General features: G+C 47.1%; 1 protein-coding gene across 1 annotated transcript; it reads left to right on the plus strand.

Annotated features, from left to right (window-relative positions):
• The first annotated feature begins 875 nt into the window (after positions 1 to 875).
• Positions 876 to 23,967, plus strand: EXOC3L4 (exocyst complex component 3 like 4). The gene is made up of 12 exons (XM_038139144.1): positions 876 to 1,220; positions 2,737 to 3,127; positions 6,096 to 6,747; positions 9,328 to 9,445; positions 10,443 to 10,568; positions 11,820 to 11,920; positions 13,287 to 13,382; positions 15,378 to 15,492; positions 17,452 to 17,574; positions 17,857 to 18,009; positions 19,392 to 19,513; positions 21,652 to 23,967. Exons 2-12 carry the CDS (start codon positions 2,794 to 2,796, stop codon positions 21,812 to 21,814), a joined length of 2,103 nt encoding a protein of 700 aa, XP_037995072.1. The 5' UTR covers positions 876 to 1,220; positions 2,737 to 2,793; the 3' UTR covers positions 21,815 to 23,967.
• Positions 23,968 to 24,741: the final 774 nt, after the last annotated feature.

The raw sequence follows: 24,741 nt of genomic DNA on the forward strand, positions 1-24,741 counted from the left end.
TTTCCATCTCCTGGACACACAGTCTCTCCCAGAGGCAGAGGAGGCTGTTATCCTCCATTCTCTCCCTCTGTTTTCCTCTGCACAGCACAAAGCCCAAATGCCATTTATTGCATCTATCTATCACTAATCCCTTTGATGTCCCTTATCACAGGGACAGGTAGCATGCTGGCAAGCTCCTAAAGAAGTGCACACTGCCCATGGCATGGTGGCACCTCCTGATTTACCCCTCTTGCTTTACACCCGGACCTTGGACACCTGGCAGCCTGACTTGCCTCTATCTGGGTACTAAAGGAACCCCAGGGTTAAATAATTTTACACAACTCAGTGACAAACCAAGTGACTGTGTTTAATGTTGTTTAAACCTTCAAGGCCCCTTTTTTGTGCTCTTTTGCTTTGAGTTCCCTCTAAGGTTCCCAAATGCTCTCAGAATTGAGGGATCCAGGGCTACCAACCCCATGGAAATAAATGCCCACAGGGCAAAGTGAGGACGTGAATATATAAATATTTAACCAGGGGACACATTATCCCTGTCCCTCACCCACGTCTGGCAATCATTACTGGAACCAAGCCACCCATGACCTGCACAAACAGGGCAGAAGGGGGTGAAATGCAGCCATCCCACACAGCAGCTCTGGGGCTGCTTTTGAACCCCCCTACCCAGATAATGTGGGGCTTCAGCCCACATCAGGACAGGACTTCATCCTGAAATGCTCCTTCCCTTCATTGCCCCAGGCCATCTCAAGGCAGCAGCTCACCCCATCATAGAACTTCTGGTTTGACCCCCTGTCCCCCCTTGCAGGGTAATAATTAACCTGGAATTTTTTTTTTCCCCCACCTCTTCTTTTAAATGCTCAGAGGTAGTGAAAGTGAAACAGTGCTGAGTCTTTTCCAGAGATCAAACAAGAGAAGGTGCTGGAGCTCTTGGGCAGGAACAGACAGGCCTTTTTTTCCACTTTTAACAGCCTTTTTTCAGAGGGTAAAGGAGGATGGAGAGCAGCACCACTCCCAGAGGGAGCCCCTCAGGCAGCACATGTGTGAGGGATGGTGCCCCAGTCAGCTGAGGTGGGTGAGCTGGCCCGGAGCTCTGTCCTGCAGAGCTGCTCACCCGCCACTGCATCTGCCCTGGATTTCCTGCAGCACGGAGCTGCTCCCAGTTTCTGTGGATCACACCTGTGCTGTCCCAGCTTGCTGTGGAGAGGATCACTTCTGTCACTATTGGGGTATGTATTCCTTTCCTTTCTCATGGGCTCACACCTTTTATTCCTTTTCCCCCGGCTCTCTCCACCATGTCGGTCACCCCTTTGACCATTGCTGCTGCTCTGCTCTGTCTGCAGAACCTCCATGCAGAGTCTGAGCTGATATCTCAGCCTCCCTTCACTGAAATCCCTGGGCAGCGGGGTGCCCTCCTCTCCCTCCCACCCTCTGTATGGGCTGTGATGGGTGAGCTCCTGAGCAAGGCAGTGAATGGTGAAATACTCCCTCCTGTGAGAGTGTGTGAGGCAGGGTCTGAGCCCCACTGGGTGAGCAGCTCAGCAAACCCATGGGAAGATGTCATCCCTGCAGCCTGTGAAATAAACATGCACAAGGGAGCAAAACTCTGACTGAGTCACAAGACTGCAGAGGACTCTTTCCAGAGTCCCAACATGTCTATTGATTGCAATTATTTTTCAATCTCTGGCTTCTGTGGGCTGGACAGACCCAAGACAGGCAGTTCCTGTGTTACCTCAAGCAATAGCTGTTTCTATTAATTTCAACTGTTCACTCAGCTGCCTGAAGCCTGCTCTGGAGAAATGTGGCATTTCCATTCTCAGGGCACTGCAATGTACAATAGCTCTGTGAATGGACTGTATCAGCTGATCTGGGAGCTTTTTGCAAGGGAGGAAAGGCAAAACCTCTCTCCTCCCTCTTCCCAAACACCTGGGCAGCCCTCAGGGTGGGCAGAAGGGAGGCTGTCTGCCACAGGGCAAGAACTGAGCAAGTGCAGAGGCTGTGACTGCAGCTCAGCAGCACTGACAGGAGCACTTCTGCCAAAATCTGGAATCTCCTGCAGCATCCCCTGCGGCTTGTGCAGAGTTTGTTTGACCCTGGAGATACCCATCCTTGGCATACTGGGGAGGCAAGATGACTGATGTGAACCCTTCCTGCCTTGTACTGCCTCCAGTGCTGTAACCATGACGATTCAGAGTGCAGAGACAACTGTGGCTTTGGTGGAAGGGGCTAGAGCAAAGCTCAGCCACCTGCTGGGAGCCACTCACCCCTGGGCCATGTCCAGCAGCAGCAGCAGCTCAGGGTTTGAGCAGGGCAGAAGTGGCAACTGATGCTATATTCACATCATAAAGTGGAAACAACCCAGTGAGATTCAGGAAGATTATTATTCCTGCATGGTTGGAAATCCACCTAGAAGTTAAACCATATCTGGTTACCCACTGAAATGGTATGCTCACACAGATTTCAACATCTCTGATATCTCATGATTCCTTGGTGCTGGAGAAATAGTTGCCACTTGCCTGTTTTATGGAGTTAAGTGAAGCTTTCCAGAGCACCAGGTGCAGGCCAGCATCTGCTGTCTGTGGGTAGAGAGATTGTTTCAGCAGCTACAGGTTACAACATCTTGCTCTGTCCTTGTATTTAGGTACAGGAAAGGAATGGGGCAGATTTTCAGTCCAGGACTGACTTTAGAGACACAGCAATAACCTGTTAAGGACATCTCTAATTCTGCTGTTTTATGCATTTCAGTGATTGCCATCAACCTGTTTGCTAAACCTCCTGTTGAAGGACCACATAAATAGAAATATGGAGTTAGACACAAGGAGCGTCACCTCAGAACCAGCCTCTCCACTGAACAGTCAAGGGGAGGAAAAGATGGAGGTCACTTCTGAACTGAGCAGCTCAGATTCACAGAGCAGGGACAGTGGGTTCTTTGAAAGAGGTATTAAAACAATGTTAAGCATCCGGAAATCAAAACGAAGTCTGAGGAAAGAGAGAGGGAAGGAAGATAATGGCACTTGGAATGCAAAAAGAATTCTGCAAACACTCAGGAGCCACGAGGAGAACAAACCCACGATCTGTAATAGCATGGAGAAGGTTGGTGAAATATGTGAGCCCATTGAAGCAAAACCTCTTTCAGGTAAGACACAAAACCACCAGTGCCATTTTTCTGGCAGGATAAATGTAACATTAATTTACAGTGTGTAAGACTTGGGCCCAACAGAGGTGCTAAAGAACCGGGCATCCCTTCACAAGGCAACTGCACCCCTCACATGGACTTGCTGGATGTTACCTGGCCCATCCTGGGCAAGGCTCTGTCACTAAACATGCTGCCCTGTGGCCTTCTCTGAGTTAGTTCAGCCATATCAGCAGCCAGCCTATCAGCCTGTCAGTGTTCTATTGCCCATCACACGAATCAGTCCCCAAGCTGCTGAGCACAGTACGGGAACTGCTGGTCTGACAATATCTACAAGTGCAGTGTACTATTGCCTGCATTGCTGTCCTAGACAATTTCTGCTCTTCAGCTCTCAGACTTGGACCTTGGATGGTCCTCCAACTGTGCTCTGTAGGGTGCTGCAAGGCCTAGAGGGGAAGAAAGATGGTTTGGCTCTGATTTGGCTTGGAAGCTCCACTTTGGTTCCTGGTCTTAGTGATTGCCTTGCAAAGAGACTTCCACAGATATTTTGCTCTCTTGCATTGACTTTCCACCTGTCCTCATGATAGCAGTGTTGCAAGTATTTGATTTTTGTCTTCCTCAGGCTGATTACTCTCATGTGTTTTGTCAGCATTTTATAGATAGGTCTCAGACAAATTATAACAATTCCCTTTGGCATAGCTCTCACCTTTCCCCAGGTGTGAGCAGACTGCAATGACTTTGATAATGGTTTGAGCACTGCTGTCCTCCACCGTCTCAAGGCAGAGGTGCTACAATGCATTCACCTGGAGATAGACTGAGGTGAAACAAGACTTGGCCTTTCCTCAGCCTAAATTTCTAGAAAGAAATTCTTGGTGTACTGCATAGGGTGCCAGAGGGATCAGATGCATGGGCTGACACTGCCTCACTGCTGTAATGTGCTCTACTGTGCTGAGAAATGATTTACTGCTTTACAGTGATAAACTGTGAGCTTGGTAAGCTGGATCTGAGCCCATCTCAGAAACTTGGCTAGTCTGATCTCCAAGGGTCAGAGATGAGGAGTGGCAGAAAATGTTATCACAAGCTTTCTGATCTCCTGAAATAAATGAGCTGAGAAATTGCAGGAATAAGGCCCATTCTCTGCCCAATAGCTTGTGTTTAGCTTGGACTAGAGCAGCTCTGTCAGAAACACATCCCATCCTGAGATAATATGGCAAGTGATGGAGATTCCACCACGTGCACCATTAAGCTGCATAATAGTTAATTGCCTTTCAATTGTCTTCCTTCAACCACCAGCTGGCTGATCTTGTATTGCTGAATTAAAGATCCATTTAGCACCCAACATCACCTCCCTGAATAATTATCCTAGATGGTGATTAAATGGTGTTTTCTCACTTTGATAAACAGAACAGAATGTATTTCTCTAGTCTCTCACTGCAAGCATTTGTGTAAACACAGGTTTTATATTAATTTATCTAGAAGAGACTAAGTTAATTAGTAGAATTTCCCTCCTTTCTGAGTGCAGAAGCAACTGTAGCACCATGTAGGCATTCAAAGATCTATGTGTTCTGTGATGCATCAATAGTTTAGTTATTTGGCATATTTCTGTCTTCATAAAAATACTCTTATGCTACAAAGATTACTTGGTACATATGGCATAAAACCTGTGTGCAGACAAGCCTAAGGGCAGAAATTATGTGCTATGAGCCAGTCCTTCTTTGAGTGCTCTCCAATTTTTCCGTATCATTTTGTATGTGTATGTCCCAGAAGCAGTGGCCACACGTGCCTAAGGGACACCCTTTCCCTTCTCTTTAGTATTTTTCTTATGCCTAGTGTCAGAGTGGGATCTCCTGTTTCCAGAGTCTCTCAAAAGCTCACAGTGCTCTTGGATCTCCTCAATACATGGCAGATACTTCTTATCTTACTGGCAAATAGACAGTGGTTCTTGCATGATTAAGACTTTGCAAAACAAATAGGAAATTCAGTAAGCCTCAGCCACTTTGGGAGGAACAGTATTGGGTGACTCCCCCCAGCCAACACCAGCCCATTCTGGCAGCGGGTGCCAAAAGCAAAGGAAGTGGAGAAACCCATGTGAGTACCAGGAGCACCACAGATCCCCAGGTTTAGATGCCCCTACAATGCTCACACTTCCCCAAACCACTGAGAACAGCAGTGCTCAGCACTTGGGAAAAAAACATCACTGGTGTGAGGCAGTGCTTGGCACCTGACTGTGGCTTAGAGATAGGAGGCTCTCCAGGGCCCTAGTATCTCTGGGACATGCTTGTGGGTAGGCTGGGACAGACATAAGCATCGAGAGAGAGATCTGACCCAAGAGTTCAGGACACCCAAAGGCATCTGGCCCGCTGTGCTCCCTCCCACTGCCTCTGCCAGAACCCTGGGCACTCTCCCTGCCCTCTTGGGCAGCACACTGAAATGCCCTTTCAGCCAGAGATGCCTGAGCTGGGCTACACCACCATGGCCAACACAGCAGCAGAGCTGTGCTGAGCACAGTGGTATGCAGGGAAAAAAGAACACCTCTGCTAAAGGAAATCCTCCTGGTAAGGTATGTCCTGAACCATTCCTGCTGCCAGTTCCACCTCACCTCCACACCAGCAGACGGACAGTTTTATGCAGCCTGAGCCTCCAGTGTCCCTCTGTGCAGCCTTACCAGCCATTGCTTGAGGCCTTCCTGCAGAGCTATCAGCAATTTTTTTGATATTTCCTGTCTCTGTAACCAGCTGTTTAGGGATGTGGCTCAATTTGCAGTGATTGCTTTCCCACTGTTTTCCTCTCCTGTGTCCAAGAGGAGCTGGGGAGATCAGGGAGGCCCAGGGGCAGTCTCAGAGGCACTGCTGGGACCTGACTACTCTGAACAGCCCCCTGCAAGTCTCCCTGTCGGGCATCTTGTCATGTTACCAACCTGTCAATAGCCTAATGCCTGCTTTGTCCCAACCCCTTCCCCCTGTTTCTGCAGTAATGGAAATCAATGAACTTATTCAGAAAAGACAACTTTTGGAAGCATTTGCAAGTATCAAGCTAATGGAAGATGAGACTATCTCTGAACGGGATTCTGAGCGATACAGCGATAACCCCCAGGAGCTTGTACGGAAATCCAAGGATGTGGATTTGCTTTATAACTCCATCACAAATGCAATCAAGTCCATAGTGGATGGAACACTGGAGGATCCCACTTTACAGCACACCATGCTGACCTCCTTGGTGACTTTAATTGCCCTTGAAGAAGCAGCTCATCCCAGGACAGACAATGCTGCTCGTCCTGGCTCAGATTTGCTGGGCAGGCCCAGAAAGTGGAGGGAGAAATGGAGGGAAGCTATCAACGAGAGTGCAAGGAAAAGAGTCCTGAAGGCACCCATGGCATCAAGGGAAGAAGCAACTTCTTGGCTTGATCTCCACTTACGTTTCCTCCAGGAACACCTGAGGGAAGATTTACTGAAAATCAAGTCATCAGTAAAAAAATGCTATCCAGAAGAGTACCAGGTGTGTGACACATATGTGGAAGCTTTTCACAATGCCATTGCCTCACATTTGCAAGAACTCTCCCAGGGACCACTGGACTTCCACGAGCTCTACACCTTGCTTGACTGGGTGGCCAACACCTACCACAGGTGAGCTGCTGTGTTTGCCACAATGCCTCTGCTCCTCTGGGGAGCCATGGGGCTGTGGGGTACTCCAAAACCAACAAGCTATTCTCAGTTTTCCAAGCAAGCAAGCAAGCTAGATGCAGTGACTACAGTGGAGCCAGATAGCAAATTTGTTAATAGGTGGGGACAAGGGTCTGTGGATAAAACACTTTCTGCTTTTTACAGATCTGTATCACCCTATTTCCCCCCTCCCTCTCCCACTTGCTGTTCCCATGTGCCAGGAAGCTCCTCTCCACATTTGATAAACCTGCAATGACAAACCTGCTCCTTTCTGCATATATTTTGCAAGATCCAACAGCTGTTCAGTGACTTTTCCAGGCACAGGCAGGGGCCTGTGGGGGATGTCTTCTTTCCTGTTTAATTAAAAGCCTGATACATTTGGAAACCGGCCATGTTAACCCCCATGCATAGGGTCAGAGTCCTCTAAAAGAGGAGTCAAGACATCATCGAGGGTAATTAGACACATGAAAACAAAGGCTCTGTCTCAGATGTGTCTGTTAGTTGAATGGGAGGGGTTGAAGACATAGCTCCTTGCAGTTCAGGGGTCTGGAAAATAAGAATGTGAAAACAGTTCTGTCAAAAAAAAAAATTGTGTCTGTCCTGGTAGCTGGCCTCCAGGTATGGCCTGAACCAGATGTTCAAGGAAGGGAGAAACACAAACCCATTGGCAGCCCTCAAATAAAACAAAGAAGGAGCGAAGGCAGGAGTATCAGCACTGAGCCAAACAGTGGGTCAAAATGGTCAGAAAGGAGGCAGTGACAGAGCAGGGCAAGGAGCAGCACACTGTTGCCCAGAACATCCCTAGCCTGGGGTAGCTTTTGGGTAAGAAACATTTGCACTGCAGGTGGTCCTTGTTTTGAACAGCCCTCATGAGGTTTCTTCTTTGAACTTAACCCAGTTGCTCTTGAAACCCCACCTAGAGTGTGGTGACCATAATAATGTGTGTAACCCCCTCAGCATCACAAATCATGGCAGATCTCGTCTGAAGCAAAATTCCTGCATGGCCCCACCCTGGCATTGCAGAAGAGCAAGGAAAGAAATGAGCTTCAGCAGCCAGGTTCTGTACCAAAGAAAAGTGCCCCTGCCAAATTTCTTTAAATTGCTGTGAAAGGGTTTATTGAGAGTTTGCAGTTGTTTTGGGCACTGCTTGCAATCACCTGGCTGTTCTGGGCTATTTCAGTTTGATTTTCCCATTCAAAAAAAACCTTAATTGTCTCTTGAAATAAATAATCAAAAAGGAGAGATTGACTGACCCCAACTCATTTTGATGTTACAGTTCAAACAAATGGAAAAAAAGAAAAGCAAAGAAAGAGGTGGCAATAGGCCCCTTGAGTACACATTTGTCTTTTCAGTGGTGGTGGAGAGTCCATATTTAAATCTGTGTTCTCCTTTAGAATGAGCAGCAGGCTCTGGCAGTAGCTGGGTTATGCAATACTCCACGTGTGGAGATGTTCCTCTCCGGGAAACCTGAACCATGACCACGGAAGCATTGACTCCAGGACACTACCAGCAGGCTGGACTTATTTTATGCTGAGCAGTCACTCTGCAGCAGCCTGACCTTTTACATTACAGTCCTCACTTGTATCTGAACCCAACTGTGGGCACAGTGCTGGTGTGGCAGTGGGAACCCTTTTTGGTGGCTGAGCAAATGTGCAGGCTGTGTGCAGGACATTGCAGCTGTGTTCCTCGATTAACAAGATGACAGCTCAAAACTTAGGCCCCACTTCATCAAGGGCATGAATATTTTCTTCTTTCTCTTTTCCACCTTCACTGCCCTGCAAGATGCAGCGCCTCCACAGTCTGTGGCAGGTTGCAGGAGTAGCACATTCGATTGTACAGGCTAATAACATTTTTCCTGCCCCAGAGAGAGGAAAACAGGCACTCCCTGCCTTCCCCTGCTTCTGTGCTAATCAGCTGGCCTGATTACATGTCAGTCCAGAGGAAAGTAAGCAGCAAAGCCTCATGTCAGCTGAGCCCTCTTTGGAGTCAGACTCTGTAGCTGCACATCCACCCACCACTTCCATCTGCAGGGGAACATGGCTCGTGTCCCAGGCATGGCAGTGCCTTCCAGGTCCTGCTCTGCCACCTCCCCTGGATCAGGACAATGCACAGAGACAAATCACAGGCTGACATGAGCTGTGATATGACACTGCAGAAGAGACAGGGAGATGGGCTAACTCCAAAGCAACGTGCTACTACAGGAATTACCCTGAAAGGCATTTTGCAAGCTTCTAGTCAAATGAATCAGCTTCACGTTGTTTATTTTAAAAAGTAAATTCTCATAGCACTTTTCATGTCCAAACAACTCAGAAGTCTCATGATTTCTGAAGTGGGCTGGAACCTTAGATCATTTCGGGTTTGAATAATTAGGATTTTGAATAGAAAGGAAAGATTTTCTTGTTAAACCTTGAAAACAAGCAGCACAATTTAAGCTTTAAGTATATTTCTCATGGCTTAGTAATTATGTAGCTCATGCTGCATGAATATTCTATCAGTTTATTCACACTCTGAGGCATTATAATTTTTTCATTTGATTCTTTCCAGTGAACTCTTTCTGGGTCATCCTGAGCTCAAACCAGAGGTTAAGACAGAAAACCTGTCCTTGCTGTTAACACCAGCTGATTGGGATAAACTGAAAAACGACTACATTGCTTCTGCAAAGGTGAGAGTTTTGACCTAGTCCCCACATGCCCCCCAGGGAAGGTACAGGAGCCCCAGCCTCCCAGACAGAGGTCTTGGATGACTACATTGTGGTTTCCAGCCCCACCAGGTGCTGAGTCCTACTGGCCCTTCACAGAGTGGCCTGTACTCTAAAGCAAAAAAATTCCTGAATACCACCTTGGGGATACAAGCAGAGCCAACAGGACTGTACCAGACCCACTCACTATGGCAGACACTTACTGAAAGGTCATTGCTGGGCTTCATCAGATTGTACTTTGCATTGCAAAGTCAGGGGCAAAGGCATTGTAGCAGCTACTGTCCCTGTGTGGGATCTCCTCCAGCCCAGCTGAGGTGTGCTATTGGCAGACTCTGGACATCCCCAGCAGGGAACACACTCGTGGTTTGTGTCCACTGATGAACCCCTTCCCCATTATCTTTCTGCAGTCCATGTCTGGCAACCCGTGTTAAGATTTTCCTGGCTCTTTGCTAGACTCAGACATTTTTTGCAAATCATTTCTGAATCAGGGCACAGCTCAAGGTGAGCTCAAGGTACCCAGCTGAATGAAGTCAGTATTGCTCCGCCGTGCTGGTGAAAGATCACTTTGTTTCACCAGCAACAAGATTGATTTGTCAGCCACGACTGAACAGTGCTGCTGCTTACCTGACTGGCTGTACCCTGGAAAGGACTGGTTTGATCTTTAATCCTGACCTGGTGCTTTCCATGTGCTGGAGGACTTTGCAATCAAACAAACAGCTGACCCACCGTCTCCCTGCCAGGAGAACAACTCTCCTTTGATTTGGGAGTACCATGCGCACACACAGCACAGCTCCTGATTTCTCCTGAGGTCTGGAGCAAGGCCTGTGACTCTGCTCACTTTTCCATGCCCTGCATGGTGGCCGCACCCAGGTGCTGATGGAGCAAAATGCAGCGAGGTGCTGCACTTGTGTTTGCTTCATTATCCTGAGCTGCACGTTTCCTTCCTATGTTTAACATTTAGGGGAAAATCAAAAGTTATTTTGGAAACATCCTGAGACTAGAGGTCACGGAGAAGTGGGAGAAGGAAGTTCATTTAGAAGAGAAGGAAAACCTCTACCACGCCTCACTCTCTTTTGATATTCAAACGGTATTTAATTAGCTGGGGGAAAGGGGGGGGTGGGGGGGGTGTCTCTGTGGCTCCAGGGAAACTGGATCGTTTCCTTCTGGGGTGGAGGTACCGCCTCCTGCGATAATTTATGTAAGTCACACACTGGCAGAATACATTAGAGCAGAAAATGCCATTTATTACAACTTTTAGCTCTCCCGCTTGCCTTCTAGCTGCAAATTAAACCTGCTGTCAATTGTGTCAGCAACATAATAGGCAACTGATTTTAAAGTCCCTAAACCTCTTTGATTAGGAAGAAGAAAGAGAATTGGAAAAAAGGTGGAAAGAAAAGGTTTCTTTGAAAAAACCTTTGGCTTAAAGAGCAACTTTGTCCCAGGGCTGTGGAAGCTGGGGAAAGGCTGTAGGCAGTGACAGCCACTCCAATTTAAACAGCACAAAAAACAAAAGTCCCTACTAGCTTAGGGACTACTGGGTAATAAAGGCAGGAGGGGTTTGGATTAATTCTCATCATTCAATTGGTTGAGTCACTTCAATTAAATAATAACAGAAAAAGAGAGGGAGAGAGAAAGAAAGAAAATCAAAGAGTTTTGCCCGCTGATGTGATTCTTTTTTCCATAGAGGAATATGACACATTATGTAATCACAGGGAAGGCAGGTCTGAATTGATTTAGCAGATGGATACGAAGCCATGGGAAGTACCAGAGTAGGACTGCAACACACCTCAGTCCAGAAGAGCAGCTGAGGTTGTGGGAATGGGAATGTGGGAGGAGTTCCAGTACAAACAAGAGTTCAGGATGATGCCTGACCCTCTGTGCTGCCCTGGTATTACTCCTGAGAAGGGGGCTTGTGTGGACCTTCAAGGATGGGGCTTATAGTCACCCTTATCATGGGGTCATACATGGGGACAGCTCAGCTCCCCTTGGGCTTTGGGTTGGGGGAATTCGAGCAATTCCCTCAAAAGAGGAGGATATCACCAGGACACCCCCGAGCTCTAGCCAACACTGCCTCTAACTCACACTCAGACAGCAGAAGGACATGAGGCCATTAGGGGTGAATGATGACATCACAAATTATTTGCTGCTTCTTGGCCCATTCTACATTATAATTTTTAAAACTGCCAGAGATTAATGAAAACCTCCTGGCAACAAGTTGGCTGTTTGCCCCTTTGCTAGGTGAGCCATTCTTACTGACCAAAGCTGCATGAGATCCTTGTGAAGGATGTTTCACCAGTGCTTGTCCCACTCACTGGAGTTTCTTCATTCCCTTTTCTAGATCATCGGGCAGCACGTGAAGTTATCTGGAGCTATCAGCGGAAGCCTGGAAACAAAAATGCTTGAGTTGTGCATGGCAGAGCTGCTTGAATTCTTACCAAGGTCATCACTGCTCTGGGCAGTACTTTCTTTTTAAATAAGTCCCACACTGGTAAAAAAACAGGGAAGAGGTCCAGGCACTGGACCAGACAATGGCACTAAGCAGGCACAAGGCTGCACCTGGGAGAATTAGAGATCACAATGAGCCCAGTAAAAAGCAAGCTGGAGGGAGGGAGGGAGTCATAAACAGACTCAGATGGGACTCTGTGAGTCCAAATATCTAATGTCAGAGGTCTGGGAAGTAGCTGCTACCTGGAAAGGGATGGGATCACTGCAGTCCATCCACCCAGGACTTTTGTGACATTGGATACTGATCACTTGCAGCTTCAGTCATGAGCAAGCAGTGTTTATGGACCCCTCAGACTAAAAACCTGCTTGCCCAAAGGGGTATCCTGGGATGAGTCCTGCTGAAAGGTTTTCTCTGACTGTGGGCATAAAAAAGGGCTCATGAGACCCTCTCTGTATACCCTGGCAAAACACACAGCTGGGCTGTCTCTCAAGTCCCTTAAAATCTACCCAGTGTTCAAAGGAAATTGCTGAAATAATGTTTTTTTTTTCTTTGTTCTTCTTTTCCCTTTTCTTTGTTCTCTTTTTTGTTTTTTTTTTTTTTTTCATTTTATTTCTTTTTTATTTTGATTTTTTTTAAAAACCAAAAACTGCGTAAAATGCAAGCTGGAGCAGCCAGGGCTCTCAGATTAAGGGAACACTGAAACTTAAGCTTTTACTTAAAGAAACCTGAGATGCAAGTGGCTGGGGCCAGCTCAAGCAGGTTCCTTTACCCTGACAAAGAATGGGACCACCAGGCAAAGCTTGCCTGAGCACACAGCCTCCTGCCTTCAGTGTGGAACTGGCTGTGAAACAGCTGTCAATCCCATGACATTGGTGCTACAAAAAAACCACAACTACCTAACAACCACACTGAGGTTTTGGGGGGAGGGAAGTAGTTAGGTGTGCTGCCCTATTCCTGTACATCTTCTGTTGTAAAATCAGCCCTGGGTTCTCAAAAGGCACATAATATATTGCCCCAAAAGCCAGCAAAATGAAGGCTCAGACTTATAAGCCTGTGTACCACACCTGCAATTAAACCCTCAGCATGAGGAAAAGTCAGAGATTTGGCCTCCCAACATCCCTGGCATCTCTCCAAAAGTGCTGCGTACCTGCTCAAGCGAGCACATCCTAAACCCACAATTATCTGCCATCTATTCCCTCCACTGCACACACTTGTTATGACAGCTGGAGAAAACTTGTCTGCATACAGAGGGGACAGGTTGGGCCAGCCACGGGTGTCTCCTGCCACCACCATGTACACAGAAGATGAGGCATCCTCAGTGCCCCACCGTTAGTGATACCTGGCTGTATTTTCCTACAGGTTTGAGCAGGAGTTCATGGCGTGGAGCACTGCCCAGGACAGCCCCATCTTTGTGCCCCACCTTGTTGCCTACATCAACAGCTTCCATGACCTGGTGTAAGTCTGCTCCCCCCGAGCCACGCTTCTGGGGTCTGGGGGGTGGCAGGAGCTGGAAAGGAAAGACCAAGCTCTCCTTGAGGTGCCCTGGTGGGTGCCCAGCCTCCTAATCTCACAGGAGGATTTCCCCCAAGGGATGCAAATAAAAGCCACAAGGGTGGAGACAGAAATATGGATGGATGCAGTGCTTGCATGAGAGTTTTGAACTCATTTTCAGAGCATCTTTTTCATCCTCAGGGGAGGTTTTCCTTTTTTTTTTTTTTTTTTTTTTTTGTTCTGGAGGTTAGCAGAATAAACTCAGAACATGGCCTCAGGGCTGCTTTTGGCGCTGGGCTGGAGGAGATTCCATGAAAGCACTCAACCCAAAAATAAATGCCTGCCATTGCTGCTGGCATCTTGAACTTCCAGGGCTTTGCATGAATTAGTTACTTCAAGGCACATGTTGGAAAGTGCCTCTGATGAACAGGTATCCTCAGGCTGACTGTCAAGGATCTACCACTCACGCCATAAGCAGGATGGTGCCAGTGAGTGCATGTCCCAGGGTCTGGTCCATCAGCCCCGTGCTGAGGTCCAGGGCCTCATCAGCATCTGAGGACATCTTTGCCATGCAGATGTGGTGCTTTTGTTTGTCAACCCGGCAAAACAGCACAGGATTAGTGCGTGGGCTCTGGCCACCCGAAAGATTGGGGTGTGATTTCCAGCCCCTGCTGCTGCACCGCTCCGGCAGGGATGCATGTGCCGAGGATTATTCAGGGGATGGAGGGGATTTCGTGCTGTGTCTCGCAGGAGCCGACGGCTCCAGCCGCAGAGAGCACTACCGCCCGCAAGTCTCTAGATGGCACGGTCTCTCCAGCAATGCTCACCTCGCCGAGGAAATGGCTTTCCCTGCCTCCTGCTGCTCCTGCGGGACATTGCTGCCCCTTCCCTGCCCGGCAATGGAGAGAAGGGAGATGCCAGCCCCAGGCAGGGAGCTGGCAGTGTTTGGGTGATGGGTTTATTCCTGAGTCAAGTTAAACCTTCATCAGCCTGGGGTGATGACTTGTGGGGCAGAGATAGGTGTCTGATTTTTTTGGACGCTGGGCCCAGACTTCAGGTGTTCAGCCAGAGCTACAGTCCTGAGCTCCAGCCTAGGATGACAGGGATGGTATTGGGTGCCTTGTAGTCCTGCCAGGGCAGCCTCAGACATATAAATCTGGGCAGTGACAGTAACCTGCTGTTCTCTGTGGTTACAGCAGTGGATGGGGCACATCCAGGGATGCTCAGGCATCACAGGTGATGCCTTTTTGTTTGTGGTGGTGCTGCCTCAGTTCCCCTCCTTACCACCTCACTAACACTGAGCATGTTACAGTGGGACAGGCATGGAAAGTGAGAAGAAATCCAGGAGGTCACAATGCCCCTAAAGCACACACACACACACGCACACACTCTCTGGGAATTCCATTAACCTCTCAGAAGTTTTCTTTCTCGTCAGGTGAAACATTGCAGAAGTGTGCACTGTCCTTACAAAATTCCACAGGTTTCCACCCCTGTACTTACCATCCCAGCTGATGCTGATAGACATTGTGTGGAGTGAATCAGACATGCTCCAGGGGACACAGGGTCAGCAGCTTTCCCTTCTCTGGCTTTATTATTTACTTTTCCCCCACAACCCTCAGTTCTGTCCCAGGTTCCTGGAAATCATTTTGCAGAGATGTTGCTCAAGTGAAAAAGCAACTGGCCTATGCAACTGCTTCGCATGGCTGCACTGTCCCACCTGATGAGGAAATCTGAGGGGGTTTTTAACCACAGTTACTCATCTATGATTAATTTTCAGTGTACAGGATTGTGCAAAAAGAGCCATTACTTTGACTCAGTAAGTGTTTCCAAGAGGAAGTAGTAGAAACACAAGTTTATTTTTAAATGATATCCAACATGCCAACCCAGATAACATGCTTAGGGCCGTGTAATAGTTTACATTTTAACATTAACTCATTGGTGATCTCTATCTCTCTGTAGGTCAGGGTTAGAAACAGCGTTTAAAGTCAATACTGAAGAACTGCAGGAGATTTTGGCAGCTCTGACGAGGAACTTCACAAATATTTTTTTAACAAAATTAAGAACAAAAACACAGGTAAGAGGATCTTGGCCACATTATTTCCTCATTATAAGGGTTATGTGCAGCAGCTGAGGGTCATTGCCCTTCCCTTGTCTCACCAACTAAACCTCATTTTGCAGCACATGACATTCTGGTCCCTCCAAAATGCATTTAACACCTGTGGAAATCCTCCTTAAAAAGCAACACTTCCAGAATCCTGGGAATTTTTTGCTATGAGCAATGATACATTTTTCAAGCTGTTAATAGCAATCAAAAGAAAAGGATATTTAACAGCTTCCAGTCTCTCAGGCAAAGCAGTGGGGAAAATTTTATCTGAAGTGAAGCACAGGAAAGGCCAGCTGAACACCACCAATGGGATACTTTTCCTTCTATCAAATCATTTGGATTTTTCAGGACTTTGACTCGCTGATTCATAGATCTACCATCACAATCTGTCAGAAACCTCTTCAGATAGGACAGAATTCATTCTGGTAGGGGTGATTTTTCCAGGCTGTTCCCATGGTGACAAGAGACTGATTGTTCCAGAATGAGAATGCTAAAGGTCTTGTATCAACTGATAAAACTCTGATAAAATTTGACTTGTGTTAAGAGGTCTAAAAGGCAATGTGCTGCAATGAAGTTTGTGCTTCTCAGGTGCTGTAGATGAACCCTTCTGCTCTCAGCCAGTTGGGGTCTGCTAGCTCCAGCTGGTATTATAGAAGAGAGGGGGGAAATCAAGCCTTTGATCCCACCCCTTTTCACTTATTCTAATTCACTTTCTAAATCCCCAAACATAACTTCCAGAAACTAGGACAGTCATGGAATTTCTCCAACCTAAGCCAAGCCCTCCTGGCCAAGGGGACTTTCCAGTGACTGTAGATCTTGTCTTGGAGCCTAAGCAGCAGATGAGGAAAGGCCCCGAGCCAAGGTATTGAGCAAGAGAGCTGAAATGTCGTGAGAACTGAGAGAGGCAGAGTCAAAGCATTTCTAAACAGCTCTCAGGCAGGCTGGGAGCACAGCAAGGGGGGAGATAATTGGGAAGGAGATTGCCGGGAGTCTAAAGACAGAGCTCATGAGAGCTAGGAAGAGAAAAGGGGACATGCCAGAGGAAGGATATTTTGGATTTGACCTTTAGGGAGGGGTCTTCCAGGTGCCAGAAGTCTTTAGCAGATATTGCTGTTTCTATATGAAGATACATTAGCTCTAGGGACCCAACAAAGGAAAATAACCTGTTAAGGACACTTGGTCAGAGTACCTTGTACCGAGGACAGATGGGAAACAGTGCCATCACTCCCATGTCATCCCTAACCATGAGGCATAAAGCTGGAGATGCTCCCAGCCGCCATTTCCCCCACACCACATCAGAAGAAGGAGCAGAAGGAAAATCCCAGCAAGACTTCATGCAGGTCTGCAGGAGTACAGAGAGCCTCCTGGAAGGGCTATGAACACAAAGACCTTGATTTCCTCATGGAGAAGGCTGTAGAGGTGATGGATTACTGGGCTAATTTCCAAGAGATTCACTACCATGAGAATTTTTCTTTCCATGTAACACTGGCATACATGGTTGCCCACCACAGCCTGTTCTAGTCATGCCTGAGTTGCTTGTGATTAACATTCTCATCTCTTTCTTCCCCAATACATTAGAGAAACAAATTTATTTACCTAAAGAAATAGAGCTGGTGGATCAGAAGGTGGCACAGAGCAAGGAAATGAGGTATCCTAAATAAGTCTTTAATGCCAAAACATCTCCTGCTCAGGGCGTGACGCTTCTCCTCTCTGCACTGGGACGCCTACCCAGGAAGGGGAGACATGGGTGTGAATTCCCTGGGGTGGAGAGAGAAACCCAGCCTGCTCCTTGTATGCCTTCATGCAGAGGGGGTGCTCTGTGCTTTCAGTTCGAGCCTGAGATCACGTGTATAGCTGGGTGCCTTCAGCTGGGGCATCATCAGCTATTCTGAACATAGCTGTGCCATCAGTGAGTTGGTCTTTTTTCAGCCGCTACTTAAGAAAATCCTGACCAAGAAGTGGATTTTGGCGATGGAAAGGCCGGACTCTCTGGCATCAGCAGTCTCGCAGTTCTCTGAGCACCTGCAGCACATGAGGGAGCCCCTGGGGCAGGTAGGCAGCCAGTCCCACACCTGGGCACAGGAATGCTGAGGGGCCATGACATCATTTTCAGGCTGTGGTAAGACCTTCAGCCTCTTCTGCAACAGTGGTTGCTCTTTATAACTCTAGGGGCTGCAGATATGAGCGAGTGTGTGCTGATGGTGTGCTGCCTTCCCGTACCTCCTCTATGCCCTCAGGTGCTGCCAAAGACCTGAGGGCTTTCCCTGCCCTCTCTCACTGCCTTGGCCTTGAATGGACAAAAAAACCCCATGAGGTTTGCTTCTTTTTAACCAGGAGTTTCTACATGAAGTTCACAAATACGTGGTGAAGGAATACGTCACACAGATCATCAAACCCAGATGGAAAATGAACAGGGAGACACGTCAGCAAGTGAGCAGAAAGATGAGCCAGGAAGCTGCAATCATTCACAATGCACTCATTGATCAGGTATGGGAGTTCTCCTGGCATCCCCTGGCTGCCCCACTCCCAAAGGTGCAATTTTCCCACTTGGCTTCACAGAGACCAGGCAGAGACCACCTCTTGAGGAGGACAAGCCACAAGAAACAGAAATGCTGAGAAGAGTGAGCAGGGTGGTTACTGCAGGTTCACGGTGTAGGTTTCCAGCCTGGCAGCCTCTCTGCATTGGCAGCTTGTGCATTGGCAGCTCTCTGATGGCAGCCCCTGCTGTTTTAATGCGTTCCCAGGGAGCTTTGCATAGGGTGGTTCATGTGCTGTAGGATCATACTCATCCTGTGGCAGCTTCTTCTTGGGCCTGTTCCCATCAGGCCATGGGATGCACTTTGTCACCAAAGGATCCCTACCCTGGATACAGCTCATGGAGTTGAGTCCCATGAGAAGTTCCATCTGGGTACACAGTCTGTGTACAGCAGGGTGTGGGGAGAAAGTGGTGGCAGCCTGAGTGTTTTGTGACTGGACAACTATTACAACCCAACCCTGAAGGTGGGGTAACTGAGGTTCCTGTTAATAAATCCCTTGGGCCAGATTAGAGTGGCACAACACTGAATGACTGGTGTGAGATATAGAGATGTAGAGAGATTGGATAGATAGATAGATAGATAGATAGATAGATAGATAGATAGATAGATAGATAGATAGATGTGTGTGTATATGGCTGGTTTATTTTAAAACAATTTGATTACAATGGAAAGGAAGTATGTAGACATTTTGGTTATTACCTATAGTGATACAACATTATAAAAGTATAAAAATATCACTTAAGAAAATATATAAGGAAAAGAAAGAAAGGATAAAAGCAGATAGCAGAGAGGAAGGTATCACCACCTGTAGATCCAGCAACAAGACTTGATTGTTGCAGTTTAGGGATTTGTTGGTCAAAACAATTATTGCAGTTGGTTGAGTCGTTAACCTTTAACATTTCCATCTCTCACTGCAACAGTCTGGGATTTTCAGGGAAGTCAAAGTTGAATTAATTGGATTTTGTGGAAAGTCAGGCATCCAGGGCACTAAATCCCATCTCAAAGATGAGGCACGTGAAACTATCAGGCAGCAGGAGGTGAAGTCTCTGGCATCTTCTACTGTGCTGGACCACAGCCACAATGCCCTGTTGAGGGTCTGGCTTGCTTGGGTGCTCATGGGAATTGGGAAGTGCAGGATCAGGTCTGGGAGAGCCCACAGGGGTGCCTTCCTTTGCCACCCAGCACCCTGCTGCCTGCCTGAGGCAGCCTGTCCTGCCTGCACCAGTCCTGGCTCACTCCAGTACATCCCACTGCCGTGCTCTGGCCACAGGGAAAAAGGCATTTAGCAGGTGCTGCTGTCCCTGATGTCCCCATGTGATTCTTTGTCCACAGGGCTCCAAAGCCGACTGGCTCCTCCCCGTCATATATCACATTGCCAATATCATCGGGGAGAAGAAAAAAGACAAGATCAAGGCATATGTCAAGGAGCTGTGCCAGGACTATCCAGATATCAGGTACATGAAATGGCAGATGCCAAAACTGTTGGGCTCCATCCCAAACAGCACCAGCTTGTCCTGTGCCTGGGCTGAGCTCTTCAGCTTCTCTTTGTGGGTAGCCACACATCAGAGATCAGGATTCCAGCAACAGTGGGAATCCCTACTTATTTTTCTCTCTTTATGGCTGCATACTTTTTATTTTTCCCCCCTGTGTGCTGTATCATATAATGCACACAAATTACCTTCAAAGCCTTTTCATTTTAGAATGGAATGGAATGGAATGGAATAGAATGGAATGGAATGGAATAGAACTATTTCAGTCTATTAGGAAGGGACTTACAGTGATAATCCAGTCCAACTTCCTGATCACTTCAGGCCTGACTAAAAGTTAATGTATTAAATTATTAAAGGCCTGTTAATGTAAATTATCCAAATGCCTCTTGAGCACTGACAGGCTTGGGACATCAACTACCTCTCTAGGAAGCTGCTCCAGCACCTCATTTATAAAATGCTTCATAATATCAAGTCTAGAGCTCCTCTGACAGAGTTTTGAACCATCCCCATGCATTCTATCACTAAATTCCATTTTATTGCTCTAAATGAACCTCACCTCACAGTGAAGCTCCAGTTTGCTTTCCACTGCATCACCAGTATCAGCCCTGTTTGCCAATTGCAGGGTCCAGATTAGGAGCAAATAGTTTGTCTCCTGTTCCCAGGCCCAGACCTCAAGGTGTGGCAGCCACTGACACAGTTCAGCTGCAATTTCTGAAATGGCCTCAACACAACCATTAAATTTTGGAATAAATTACAAATTCTTTCTTTCGTACTTTCCATTTTCTGTTCCAAGGCTGCATCTGGAAAATTTAAAACTCTTGGAAAAGTAAAGAAAGTGACTAGCTCTGTGCATGGCTAAGCAGCTGCAAATCAGAAATTACCTTCTCTTCTACAGTTCTTCTTTCAACCACTGAGAATGAATATCAGTAGTACAGACTGCAATAAATTCCATTTCATCAGAGTAATTTCAGAAAAAAAAACCAAAACAACAAAAAACACCAAAAGTTTCAGCACTGGATGACATTTATGCAATCAAAATAATCTATAAGATTTAAGTAATTGCTAGAATACTGTAGTGGACCCTCAAATATTGAGAAAAACCATCACATTAAACATATTCACCTCTCCCCAAAACTGAGGCTCAGAATTTTTTATAATTGGGTGGTTCAGATATTCTTCAAGCTTATCTATGTGGGGGAATTCAAGACATGGACATGTAAAGGAACAATTATTCCTGAGTAATTTACTCAGGTGAGTGAACATACCTATCTTTAAAAAAAAAATAGGTACAAACAAAAAAAACCAAACAAAACCAAACAAATAAATAAGGGTTTAACCCCAGTGGCCAGACTAAGCCGAAAGAGGCAGTGCCTGTTCTGGGAAGGATGGCTAATCATCAATGATGGTTATTTGAAAACAATTTTCCAGTCAGAAAAGCCATTTACAAGGCTACTTTTTCATCATTAGTCTCAGACCCAAGCCAGATTTTAAGGCTTGTGCTCTTGGTTTATTTAATTTCTGCTCTTCCATTATTGAGTAACATTATTTTAACAATGAAGTTCGGAAAACGAGGCGGAACCTGCCGGACCTGCATTGCTTCCTGTTCAGGTCCCTGTTAATTTTTCCCCTGAGCTCTCAGAGACATTGCTGAATTTGTATACACTGAGATTACTGGAACAGTGTATGTTTCCAAGTTGGCTTTCCAGCTCTAATCTAATTAGTGCCTATCAGCTTCCTAAATATTAGCACTTCCATTACTCATCTCAAAATAATCATCACACAAAAGGTCCAGAGCCACTCTGGAAAACACGCAAAGGGCATCATGGGTGTGGAGAAGAGGAGGAAATTCCCTGCAGCACCAGCAGCAGGAGGCTGTCCCACCAGTGTGGTGTGGCAGGAGCTGCTGCTCACTGGTTTGGTACCTCCAGAGGCTGCAGACTTCCATCCTGGCGGCTCCTCCAGTGTGGTGAGGGGTCGGTCCCTGGAGCTTTGCTATAGTCTTATTCTGTCTCCAGCGCAGCTGCAGGTTGCTCAAACAACCAACTTGCTCTGGGCTGGTTTTGCTGGCCAGATGTGAGCCAGGTCTTGTTTGGTTTCTGCAGGAAGGAGCACGTCCTGGCCATCCTGGCACTCCGGGGGCTGGGGCACACCAGGAGAGCGGCGATTTTTCGGCAAGTGTGCCATGCACAGGAGAGCTCCAACGGAGGGAACAGCGGCACACTCTTCACTGAAATTGATGTTCCAGTGATCTGCAGCTGCTTCTAACACAGGACCAAAGTCAGCATCCTGCCTCCTCCTACACTGCCTCTACACATGATCCAAAATCTGCTAACCCACCTTGCTCTTCTGCAAACCCAAATTTTTGACTGCTGTGGAGAAAGGAGTAGTTTCCTGAACTTGCTACCCCGAGTTCCGAACCCAAAGACAACAAATGCACCAAGACACCAACCTCCTGTAAGAGCTCCTGGGCAGCAGCTCCAGCCCAGGCACGGTGTCCACCTCGTGTTCCATATGGATTCTATTGCTAGGAGGCTGCTCCATTGTTTGGTACAAGATTAAATATATTTTCACAGAACATGAGAAAACCAAAAGCAATTCACTCAGAGCTATATTAAGGCCTCAGCCCTATATTAAGGCTTGGACTGTGCTCTGCATAATTATACAGCAGCAGAGCAAGAGCCTCCCTCATAATTAGTGCCCATGAGCAACCAAGAGGCAGAGCTTGGGCAGGGATCTGGTAGCACTCAAGTTTTATTTTCTCCCCCACAAACCAATGGGCTGAGCTGGCATGACACAAGGTCATGATGCTGTGACCTGAGGCCAGAAACCACTACCTGCTTGGGGAGGAAAACACTGGGTAACCAAACCCCATGACCAGGACATGCAGCACATGGAATGCTCTCCCCTCCAGGGTGGCCCCCATGGTCCCTCTGGCCTTTCAGCAGATTTTCCTCAGTCAAGGGCTGCCTTGCAAAACTCCTGTTGGACTGAAGATCTGTTCATGCCATCACATCTCCGCGTGTACAGACAAGTCAGGATCGGATATGCCATGTGGAGGGAGGCTCCAAGTTCTCCATGACTTGGGGAAAATGCCACCATGCCTCTAGTCCATTTTCTTGTGTGTTTAAATGCACTTTAAGAAATCTGTTACAGTCTGACTGAAGTATGAAACCAAATGTGAGATGGACAGGTAGTGCTACAGATGAGATCCTCATCTGGTGTAAACCAGCATCATCCCATTGATGGGCACGAATCACCACAGGGTTAACTCCACGATGGATCCAAAACATTACGTCCAGCATCTGCAGGGAAGACTGAAAGAAGCATTCAGCAGCCTAAAGCTGTATAAATCTAATTTTATTTAATTCAGTTTATCCTGTAGGTTGCCCTCCACAGGATTTAATCTAAGACTTTACAGAGATGTGTTTATGACCTACTAAAATGATAAATATGGACATGGCATAGCCTTGAACACTATTTTTTCTGGCAGCAGAGCTTATAGCATCAGCAGTGAGTCTCTCTTGTTTCCTTTGCTTTGGGTTGCACCATTATAAATTTCAGCCTGGGTGAGCAGCAGGTGACAGGCCAAGGGAAAAGATCTGATGAATAAAGAAGCACTGAGTGTACCTTTAAGTCACAATCATCATATGAAAATTTTTCTAAGGAAGACTTGTTACCTCCACAGTCAAGATAAGGTGTTTTTCTAAAGATGGTTTTGAAATATCAGGCATAAATTGAGAGCCTGAAGCAGGAAATCCTGGGTGGAATTTCTACCCTGCATCATTCTTAAATATATCTCATTACAATTCCCACAAACACTCAGCTTGGTGACTCCCTGTATTTACTATGGAGAAGGAGAAGTAAAATATCACCTGAGTCTCCCATTAGGTGTGCAGAACACATGAACACTTCGGAGCTCCCCTGTCCTGGGGACTTGGTGCAAGCAGGGAGCCCTGTGATTGCACCTCCCATGGGTCTGTGAGCTACATTCCCCCTCCCAGCAGCAGGGAAGGGCATCAGCGCTGAGAGATTTACATTTATTGTTAGAAGGATTGGCTGAGTGGGAGAGACACAAAGAGGACTTTTGCAAGCTTAGCCTGAGACTTGTAAAACTGCACTCCTGGAGTGCCAGATTTGAGGCACTAAACCTTCAGTGAGAGATTTTGTGCATCAGAAATTTCCCTCTACCACACATGCATCTCTCATCCAAACACCTCACGCAAGGCAGCTGTGGCATTTTCCCAAGTGCATTATTTAAATGTATACTGGGGTTTTCAATCTCATTATTTTACTGGCAGACCCTCCACAAAGCAACTGCCTTTCCTCAGGCCCCAGCTGTCTGTCCCTGGGTTTAGATAAGGTGCTCGGTTTCCGTTTCCTAATAAAAGCAAGTTGCTCCCCTGAAGTAATGGAGGAAAGCTGGGCACAATGGTCTGCTTTTGTCACAGCCTCTCCTGGGACACTCAGATCCTTCAGCCTGGCATCCTGTGAGTGAGTGGCAGGCGCACAGCCAGCTTCCTCTGGGAGCTGCTGCTCTCCAGCTGCTTGCTCTTGAGCAAACCAGTTTAAGGTTAACCCCATTATGGCAAGGCCATGGTTCAGCCCTGCCCCAACAGCTGTGCACGTGGAGAGGGGGCTCCAGAACAGGTGAGGAGCAGGGTACCTCTGGACAGGGGGATGCTCGGTTTGGGATGCAGAGCAGACCCTGGAGCCAGCTGAGCAAGAAAAAAAGGAAGGAATGTGCTTTCCAAAATGAACTGCTGCTGTCCAGCTGTCTTCTGTGGAAGACCCAGTGTTCATTACAGCTGTATTTCACATTCCAAAAAACGGGAAGAAAAGCCTCCCAGGGCTTTTAAATGTGGAATATGTGTCTCTTGTAGGAAAGTGCCAAGAAACTCAATTATGACCCTGTTAATTCCTTCAGCTTGTTGTTTCTCTGTGAAGAAAAACACCATCATCCCTATTCCTATCCCAGCACAGAGTTACATTCCCTCCATGACACTCTTCTCACTTTTACCCCAAATAGCCCAAGCTACTATGTGCAGATCATCTCTGGTGAATAATGCTGTCTCAAAAGCATCAAACTAAATGAAAAAGCCAAACTCTCTCCAGACTTAGCTTCTCAGGAGTAAATGTTGCTTTTGGGGGGGGGGGGGGGGGGGGTTAGATCTGGCACAGCTGACAGTGCTGTG

This window comes from Motacilla alba, chromosome 5 (assembly GCF_015832195.1).
Source record: "Motacilla alba alba isolate MOTALB_02 chromosome 5, Motacilla_alba_V1.0_pri, whole genome shotgun sequence".
In the NCBI taxonomy this organism is placed as follows: Eukaryota; Metazoa; Chordata; class Aves; order Passeriformes; family Motacillidae; genus Motacilla; species Motacilla alba.

Excerpts from the sequence above, each read along its gene's own strand:
- EXOC3L4 (XM_038139144.1), top strand. The coding sequence starts at position 2,794 with ATGGAGTTAGACACAAGGAGCGTCACCTCAGAACCAGCCTCTCCACTG. Across the intron at positions 17,575-17,856 it reads TGAGGGAGCCCCTGGGGCAG|GAGTTTCTACATGAAGTTCA; the intron begins GTAGGCAGCCAG and ends CTTTTTAACCAG. Across the intron at positions 19,514-21,651 it reads CAGGACTATCCAGATATCAG|GAAGGAGCACGTCCTGGCCA; the intron begins GTACATGAAATG and ends TGGTTTCTGCAG.